The sequence below is a fragment of the Thamnophis sirtalis genome, unplaced genomic scaffold, assembly GCF_051295495.1.
Source record: "Thamnophis sirtalis isolate CommonGarterSnake01/CBP01778 unplaced genomic scaffold, rThaSir2_p1.2 scaffold_3, whole genome shotgun sequence".
NCBI lineage: Eukaryota > Metazoa > Chordata > Lepidosauria > Squamata > Natricidae > Thamnophis > Thamnophis sirtalis.
The window spans coordinates 22,815,955-22,826,188 of NW_028261383.1; the positions used below are offsets into that span (position 1 = coordinate 22,815,955).

Here is a 10,234-nt window from a genome sequence, read left to right on the forward strand (position 1 = left end):
CTGTAGGCGGCGTAGTTCTAGGTTTTCCAAGGCCAAAATTTCAAGCCTAGTGGCATAAGGTATTCTGTTGTGAGTAGGGGAATGGAGTACTCTTCTCATGAAGTACTAATGGACTCTCTCAATTGTATTAATATCCAATATACAGTGCGGATTCCAGGCAGATGAACTGTATTCGAGAATTGGTCTAGCAAAGGTTTTGTATGCCGTAGTTAGCAATACAATATTATTGGAGAAGAAGCTTCGCAAGATTAGTGTATAAGATGTATTAGATGTATAAGATATATACATATGTAGGTGGGTGTATCTGTATTTCTCTCTATGCATATATTTGCAGTTACATAACCTATCCCTAGCACTTCCATATATATTTGATAACAACACTTTGCATTGCTAAGAATTTGTGATTGACTCAACTAAACAATTGAATTTGATTGAATGCCTATTTGAACATGGATCTCAGTAGTCCTCCATGTGTCAAATGAATCATAAATATAAGAGACTATTCAAGCATTGGAGCATGTTTGCTTTTTCATTGTAATATACTTTTTTCTTTTTCACATAATCTCTAACCATTTTATAAACAAAGTTCCACTTTTCTTTGAATCTTACAGACAAAGAGAATGACAATAAGAGAACTCGGAACAACTGTAAATAACAAGCAACATTGCAAAGGGAAGAAAATCGAGCCAGAAATAAAAATATTTTCTATTTCCTTCAGAAGACCACACAATTCTCCTCCTCCTCCAGCAGCTGTTAGACAAAAGAGAGAAAATGAAGAAAGATTTCAAGGTGAAATAAGCAGGTTATGCAGAACTCAAGGATACATTACATGAAAAGTCAAAGGAGATTATTTTTCAATCAGCAAAAAAGGGAAGTGGAGAGGAAAAGGTCAATAGTAAAGCCATGTAGATCAGACAGGAATGCAGGCCTGTCAGGAAGAAAACGGCTTGAATGAAAGCACCACTAAACAAGTCATTGTCTATATTTTTGACCTCCTCAAGAATATCAGCTGTGCAAAAGCTCCATAGATTTGCCTATTGTGGGAAAAGCACAGATCGCAAATCGCAGCTGATTATGTACTAGAGGAGCCAGAAAGGAGAAAAGCCATACAAATTAGCTGAATGTGGCAACAGCTCCCTTGTGGTTCATGGAAGCAACCACACAAGAGGGAAGCCATAAAAGTGCTCCCAATTCAGTAAATGTGTATAGTGAGAATAGCAACATGATGATACATCAGAGGACTCGCCACAGGTAGAAAACGTATGACTCTGCAGATTGTGTGAAAGTTTCAAAAGAAATTCCCAGGTCATGAGACACTAAAGGACTCAGACACAGAAAAAAACAACAACATTTGAATATCCTTTCTGTGGGGAAAATTTCAGTGAGAAGTCCAGTCTGGTGAATCACCCAAGACACATACAGGAGTGAAACCCTTTGAATGTGCTGACTGTGCACATTCTCAATTCTATTCTGATAATACATCAGTGGATTGACTCCAGGGAGAAACTCTATGAGAGTCTAGATTGAGAGAAAAGCTTCATTAGAAATTTCCATCTCGGATACCAGAGAAAAAAATCATTCAAACGTCCTTTCGGTGGGAAAAGTTTCAGTCAGAATTCCAGCCTCGTGATACACCAGAGGACTCAATAGGAAAAAAAAATGCTTTGAATGTCCTGATTGTGGGAAAACTTTCAATTGTAATTTCAATTTGTTGATACACTAGAGCAGGATTGTCACACCTGCATTGTCACAGAAATGTTGTGATGTATCGTGACTTTTTCCCTTCACTAAAATGGACATGGGAATGGCCAGTGTGTGACGCATCCAGCCTGCAGGCTGCAAGTTTGACAACACTGGACTAGACGAATCCCAAAGGTGAAAAATCCGTTCAATGTCCTGACTGTGGGAGAAGTTCCAGTCATAATCCCAGCCTGGTAATACATCAGAGGATTCACTCCATGGAGAAAGCCTACGAATGTCGAGTTTGTGGGAAAGCTTTCATTAGAAATTCCCACTTCATCATACACCAGAGGATTCACAAAGGAGAGAAAATCTTTGAATGTCCTATCTGTGGGAAAAGTTTTAGTCATAATTCCATGCTGGTGAGACACCAGAGGACTCACACAGGAGAGAAACCCTTTGAATGTCCTGATTGTGGGAAATGTTTCATTACAAATTCCCACCTCACGAGACACCAGCGGACTCACACAGGAGAGAAACCCTTTGAATGCCCTATCTGTGGGAAAGGTTTTAGAGATAATTTCAGCCTGATGACACACCAGAATATTCACACAGGAGAAAAACCCTTTGAATGTCCTGATTGTGGGAAAACTTACAGTCAAAATTCCCAACTCATGAACCACCAGAGGACTCACACAGGAGAGAAACCCTTTGAATGTCCAGATTGTGGGGATAGTTTCATTAGAAATTCTCACCTCATGAGACACCAGAGTACTCACACAGGAGAGAAACGCTTTGAATGTCCTCATTGTGGAAAAGGTTTCAATCAGAATTGCGAACTCATGAGACACCAGAGGACTCACACAGGAGAGAAACGCTTTGAATGTCTTGACTGTGGAAAAGGTTTTAGTCAGAATTCGCACCTCATGAATCACCAGAGAATTCACACAGGAGAAAAACCTTTTGAATGTCCTGATTGTGGAAAAGGTTTTACTCAGAATTCCCACCTCATGAACCACCAGAGGACTCACACAGGAGAGAAACCTTTTGAATGTTCTAACTGTGGAAAAGGTTTTAGTCAGAATTCCCACCTTGTGAGACACCAAAGGACTCACACAGGAGAGAAACCCTTTCAATGTTACGATTGTGGGAAAAGTTTCATTACAAATTCCCACCTCATGAGACACCAGAGGACCCACACAGGAGAGAAACCCTTTGAATGTCTGGACTGTGGGAAATGTTTCAGTGAGGATTCCTATCTTGTAATACACCAGAGGATTCACACCGGAGAGAAACCCTTTGAATGTTCAGATTGTGGGAAAAGTTTCAGTCAAAATTCTTACCTCATGAACCACCAGAGGACTCACACAGGAGAGAAACCTTTTGAATGTCCAGATTGTGGGGAAAGTTTCATTAAAAATTTCTACCTCATCAGACACCAGAGGACTCACACAGGAGACAAACCCTTTAAATGTCTTGACTGTGGAAAAGGTTTCACTCAGAATTCCCACCTCCTGAGACACCAGAGGACTCACACAGGAGACAAACCTTTTGAATGTCCTGATTGTGGGAAAAGTTTCAGTCAAAATTCCCACCTCATCAACCACCAGAATATTCACACAGGAGAGAAACCTTTTGAATGTCTTGACTGTGGGAAAAGTTTCAGTCGAAATTCCCATCTCACGTATCACCAGAATATTCACAGAAGAGAGAAAGAATAAAGTAAACTAGACTAGACCTTGGAGGACTTCTAGTCCAACCCCCTGCTTAGGCAGGAAGCCCTACATTTCAGACAAATGGATATCTAACATCTTCTTTAAAACGTCCAGTGTTGGAGTATTCACAATTTCTGGAGGCAAGTTGTTCCACTGATTAATTGTTCTAACTGTCAGGAAATTTCTCCTTAGTTCTAAATTGTTTCTCTCCTTGATTAGTTTTCACCTCTTGCTTCTTGTCCTACCCTCAGGTGTTTTGGAGAATAGCTTGACTCCCTCTTCTTTGTGGCAGTCCCTGAGATATCGGAACACTGCTATCATCTCACTCCTGATCCTTCTTTTCATCAGACTACAAATACCCAATTCCAGCAACCGTTCTTCATATGTTTTAGCCCCAGTCCTCTAATCATCTTCTCTCTGCACTCTTTCTAGAGTCACAACATTTTTTTTTAACAGCATGGTGAGCAAAACTGAATGCAGTATTCCAAGTGTGGCCTTACCAAAGCATTATAAAGTGGTATTAACACTTCACGTGATCTTGATTCTGTCCCTCTGTTTATGCAGCCTAGAACAATGTTGTTGTTTTTTGGTATTTAAATGATTGTCCGCTAGGACTACAAGATCCCTCTCACAGTTACTACTATTGGGCAAGGTGCCATGTATACTGTACCTATACATTTTGTATCACTGGCTGGATGATGGAATTCGGAGGAGGCCTAGTCTATGGGATCTTACTGCCAATTACTTCCACTAGGCCAATAAGATCCCATAGACTAGGCCTCCTCCGAATTCCATCATCCAGCCAGTGTAGACTGGCAACTACCCGGAGGAGAGCCTTCTCGGTGGCTGCTCCGACCCTATGGAACGAACTCCCCGTGGAGATTCGTACCCTCACCACCCTCCAGACCTTCCGCGTAGCCCTTTAAACCTGGCTGTCCCGACAGGCCTGGGGCTAAAGACTTCAACCCCTCCCGAATAGTATGACTGTTGTGCTTTTTAATGATGTACTGTCTTATGTGTATAACTTGTTTTGTACTTCCCTCCCCCTGAATTGTGAGCCGCCCTGAGTCCCCTTAGGGAAAAGGGCGGCATACAAATAAAGCTAAAATCAAATCAAATCAAAATCAAATAAGAGAAGCGAAGACACCAGCATCTTCATGGCTAATATCACCTTGATCCAGAAAGAGGATGCTGATCTAACCATAATTAAAAACTATAGACCTATCTCTTTGCTGAATACGGATTATAAAATATATACATCAATAATAGCTGAACAATTGAAAAGGTTCCTGAATGAGTTTATACATGTGGACCAAAATGGATTTCTGCCCTAAAGGCAAATAAAGAATAAACATGAGAACAATTTTAGATATACTAGAATATTACAAAAAACATATTGAGAAGCAGGTGGTATTATTATTTCTAGATGTTCAAAAAGTATTTGATAAAGTTAAATGTAAATTTATGTTACAATAATTAAAATATGGAATTTGGTGACAAATTTATGAACGCGTTCATGGCAATATATTCCAAACAGGAGGTTAGAGTAATTGTGAATGAAGTGATACAAAATGTCAAAATTCAGAAAGGTACAAGGCAAGGATGTCCGTTATCGCTGTTATTGTTTATATTAACATTGGAAGTACTTACAAGGATTATTTGGAAATATATACAAATCAAAGGATTGGAAATTAAAAGAGAAATTTATAAATTGCAAGCCTTCACAGATGATTTAGTATTTATTCTAGAGGAACCATTGCAATTGGGCCTGAGCCTTGCGGAGGTTTTAGAAGACTACAGAGAAGATTAAAAGTAAATAAGGAAAAAACTAAAATGGTAGCCAAGAACATGACAAACAAACAGAAAGACGATCTGAATAAAGGAATAAATATTCAATCAGCAAAAATAATTTGTCTAGAGTCGTCAATTCTCTACTAATACCCCATATCTTTTATATAGTGAGGTTGAATTTGTAAGTATGACCACCACTCCAATTCCATCCCTGATGTTTTAATCTAGTTTTCAATTCTCCTTTTTCGTTTACTATATCCTTGTATGAGATGATTTTTCCCAGATTAATAAAATTAGGGTGTATCAGTGCTTCTAAGGTGGAGAACTAGATCGAGATTTTCATGTAATTCTGATGTTTAATTTTGTTCCATAGCACCAATAGAGCATGTCATCTCTAGTGCCTTTGGAAGTATTGATGTGCTGTGTGTTTTCCATACCATGCTACCCTGATTGGATATCATGGCCCTCTAGTGTTAATAACCTCTTATTCCGTAACATTATCCATTCTTTAACCCAGGTAATTGTTGCAGCTTGATAATACAGTTCCCAATCTGGCAAACCAAACCCTCCTCTGTCTTTTGATTCTTGCAACAATTTCATTTTAATTCTTGGTTTCTTTCCTTGCCATATAAATTTTGACATTATCTTATCCGGGTTTCCAAAATATTCTTTCTCTAATTTTATGGGGATGTTTTGAAATATGAAAAGTATCTTTGGCAGGATGTTCATTTTTATTGTCACTATTCTGTCCATTAAGGAAAGTTGCAGGTTCTTCCATCACTCCAGGTCTACCTTTATTTGGTTTAATAGTTTGATATAATGATCCTCCTTAATTGTTATGCACCTTGTGGTTAAGTAGACTCCTAGATATTTCACATTTTTTTCTAATTGAATATCTACTCCTCTGGGAGGCCCATTTCCCACCTCCACGGGCTCTGGAGGCTGGAAATAGGCCCATTTTCCACCTCCATGGACTCCAAGGGACCCCTGCACTTAACTGGGATCCAAAATGGGTCGTGTTGGGACTCTTGGGAGGGGAGGGGAGGGGCGAGATAATCGTTGGAACTACCAGTTCGCTGAACCGGACGTAAAATTAACATCCGGTTCACCTGAACCGGTCCGAACCGACTGAATTTCACCCCTGGTCTTCTCCATCGCTGCCAGTCTGAGAGAAGAGTTAGGACGTTTCAAACTGGACAACTAAACTATAGTTTTACTTTTAACTTTACAATCTCTAAAGCAGCCATTGGTTGTGCCAGTGGGTTTGTAGGATTTTGAAAATCATACCATTACAGAGGATCTGTCTGACTTCCCTGATGACTCTCCAAATTATGAATCAGGGTCAACAGACATCGTGAAAGTTGAGGTCCCCATGATGTTTTGAAAAGCCTGGAGATGAATTTGCCTTCGGGAAGTAAGGGAAGCCGAATGCCAACTTGCAAAGCACTCCTGACTTGCTCTCGAGTTGTCATAGGCAGGCGGATGGGGAATCAAGCCTCGCAGAGCTGAGGTGGCGCAGTGCTTAAATGCAGCACTGCAGGCTACTTCAGCTGACTGCAGTTCTGCAGTTCTGCAGTTCGGCTGTTCAAATCTCACCGGCTCAGGGTTGACTCAGCCTTCCAGCCTTCCGAGGTGGGTAAAATGAGGACCCGGATTGTTGGGGGCAATATGCTGACTCTGTAAACCACTTAGAGAGGGCTGAAAGCCCTATGAAGCGGTATATAAGTCTAACTGCTATTGCTATAGCTTCATTGAGGTAGATAGCTAGGCCTCGTGGTCTTCCCAGGGTAGAAGCAGCAGCTGAAAGGTGAAGGAGAGTGCAGAAGCAAGTACGGATGTTTGCAGGGGTGAAATTCAACCGGTTCAGATCGGTTCGGGCACACCGGTTGTGACAATTTGAATCAGTTCACTGAACCAGTAAACCCTGGTTGGCCCTGCCCATGCCCACATCCACTCGTTTGCCTCTTACCCCTTCTGGCCACTCACTTGCCTTTTCTGGCTGCTCACTGCTCACCTCTTCTGGCCACTCGCCCCTTCTGGCTGCTCACTCTATATGTGTTGCCTTCTATATATGTTGCCTTTGCCCAGCTAATCGTCTCGTCAGTCACCTCACCCATTCAGCTCACCAAAGGTAAGCAATGCATGCTGCCCACTCACCCTTCACCTTGGGTCAGAGCCTGGGGCCTAGGGACGAGCCATTTCCCGAGGCCCCAAAGCCGCTGCCCACCTTGACCAGGTTGGGGAATGCACCTTTCCACGGCTATGGCCTTACCCTGGAGTCCCCACCAAGCCATGCCCACCAAGCCACACCCAGAGAACCTGTAGGGAAAAAAATGAATTTCACCACTGGATGTTTAGGTTACCCCAGGTGTAAAGCAGAGAAGCAACGAGGCTGAAACATGTCAGCTGCTACATATTCCTTCCCTCCCCAGATTGTATTCCACTGGTGGCACATGCTTTAAAATTGGTGCCTGCATTTTTCTGTGTTGGGAGATTTTTTTTAGTCTTTTTCGTGTTAGGGTTGAGTCTTTGTAATTTTATGGGCATGTTCTTTTCTTGGCAACAATTTGGAACTGATCTGCCAGTGCTGTCTTCAGGAATTTTGTGAATACTTCCATATCTAGCAAACAAACACAGGATTTCCTGCTGGTGTGCTATCCATGGATTAACGTGGCACAACTGTTTAACCCACAACTTAAAAAAAAAGTCCTTATTGAGTGCATTTGTGATGTTCTGTTTTATAGGTAGACCTACTTTATTACTTACCATTCAGTCTTACAGTGGGGCTTAAAAGAAGACTGTAAAGTGTTCCTCAAAGTTGTGGCTATCACAGTTATGTGGGGATGACACTAGCTTGCACTTACGGTTGTGGTGTCCCACAGTCATGGACTCAGCGTTTGGAACCTTCACAACTGATTTCTAACAAACAAAATGAAAATGACAGGAAGCTGCAAGTCACAGTCATGTTACATTGTACTGAGCAGACCATGGTGATTCACTTAATGACCACAGCCAGAACAGATGATGTAAGTTGCCATGATTAAGTGATACCATAGTTAATGGCCACGCCATTTAGGAACAGGCTTGCTGGTCGCAATGGCTTTCAGTAAATGACGACTACCTGAATTAGATTGTCATCAGGGTGGTTGTGGACAAGTATTTCTTGTCTATTTCTAGTGGTGGACGTCTATGAACAAAAATGGTCCATTAAATTTTAATGAGGCTCTTGGGATCATTTCTCCAGTTAATCCATCCACCCACCTACCCTGTTGCTCTACATTTAGATTGAAAAGTATGAGTGTACCCACTCATAGTGTATATGTATGATCTGTCCCCAGCACTTCCAGATATATTTAACTCTTTGCAGTTCTATGAATTTGTGATTCAGTAAGTAAATTTCTCAATTGAATGGGTATTTGAACTTGGATCACACTAGACTTGAGAGGATAAGTGAGGCAAAACCTTAGAAGGAATTTGCAAGTCACAGTCATATTTCAAATTGCCTTTAACAAGCCACAGTGTTTTGCTTAACAACTGCAGAGGAACAGATGTAAGTGTGCAGTCTTGTGTGACCACATGCTCATGATGGGACTGATTAATGTCCAGGTATCAGTCTCAATTGTGGTCAATAAGTGAGGACTGCTTGAATTAGTATGTCACCAGAGTGACACCAGAGCACAGCTTGTAAATCATAGCTGATTATGTACAAGGAGATCCACACAGGACAAAAGATTTAAAAGTGCTCCCAATGTGGTAAATACTGTAGTGAGCATGACAACAAGGTAATACATCAGAGGACTCACATAACACATGAGTGTCCAGATTATGTGAAAGTTTAATTGGAAATTCCCACCTCATGAGACAACAGAGGACTTATGTAGGAAAGAAACCTTTTGAATGCCCTGATTGTGGCAAAAGTTTCAGTTATAATTCCAGCCTGGTCAACCACCAGAGGACTAACTCAAGAGGGAAACACTTTCAATGTCCTGATTGTGGGAAAAGTTTCAGTAACAATTCTCACCTCGTTAGACACCAGGCAAATCACACAGGAGAGAAACCATTTGAATGTCCTATCTGTGGGGAAAGTTTCAATCGCAATTCCAACCTGGTCAAGCACCAAAGGATTCACACAGGAGAGAAACCCCTATAAATGTCCTGATTGTGGGAAATGTTTCAGTCAAAATTCCAGCCTGGTGACACACCGGAGAACTCACTCTGGGGAGAAACCATATAAGTGTCCAAATTGTGAAAAAGGTTTCCCTTGGAATTCTCAGCTGGTGAGTCACCAGAAGACTCACATAGGAGAGAAACCGTATGAGTGTCCAGACTGTGGGAAAGATTTCAGCACTAGAGATAGCCTTCTAAATCATATGCTTATACACACAGGGGAGAAACCATTTAAGTGTCCCCGAGTGTGAACGGTGCTTCAGGAACCCTTAGTGCACACATTAAAAACCTGATGCCCAAAGTGATGAGTGTAGAGAAGGCTTGAATTTCATTTCAAATGTCCCATTGTAATTTCAGATGAGAAATTGAATCTTTAATCTTACCACAAAGAATTTTTGTATTCCAGCACTCTCCCCAACACATGGGAGACATTTCTTGTTTTTCATTTCTGTCCCAGAGCTCCTTAATTTTTTTTGAACATTTATCCTTCAAATATAAAGAGGACATTATTGGTAGCAGCGAAAGTGATATTTTAGCTATGCAGATAGATTATCCCGATTTTGCTGGGAATGGAAGACACCAAAGAATTCCAAAGTGTTCATTTCACCAGCACAATTCAAACAAACAGGTTACGATTTTTTTAGATCTGATCTCTTTGAAGGATAGTCGGTGACCAAGAGCAGATCAGGACTGGCATGTGGAGAAACCAAGCTGTTACTCAGTGGTCTGTCTGGACAATCACTGGGGACTTCCCATGACAGTGGAGAACACAATCTGTATCTCCCTGCTTCTAGTCTAGCACTGTCACCCATCCTATCCTATGCCCAGAGGCCCTCAGTGCATAGAAATTGTCTTGGGAGATATGCAAACTCCATTACTAA

The 10,234-nt window shown here is 41.3% G+C and overlaps 1 protein-coding gene across 1 annotated transcript; it reads left to right on the plus strand.

Moving 5' to 3' along the window:
* The first annotated feature begins 428 nt into the window (after positions 1-428).
* Positions 429-9,618, plus strand: LOC106540832 (uncharacterized). Its single transcript, XM_087708395.1, is given in 4 exon segments — positions 429-3,364; positions 4,997-4,999; positions 9,216-9,327; positions 9,329-9,618. Coding segments are annotated over 4 exon segments (1,797 nt in total). The 5' UTR covers positions 429-1,958; the 3' UTR covers positions 9,605-9,618.
* The last annotated feature ends 616 nt before the right edge of the window (positions 9,619-10,234 follow it).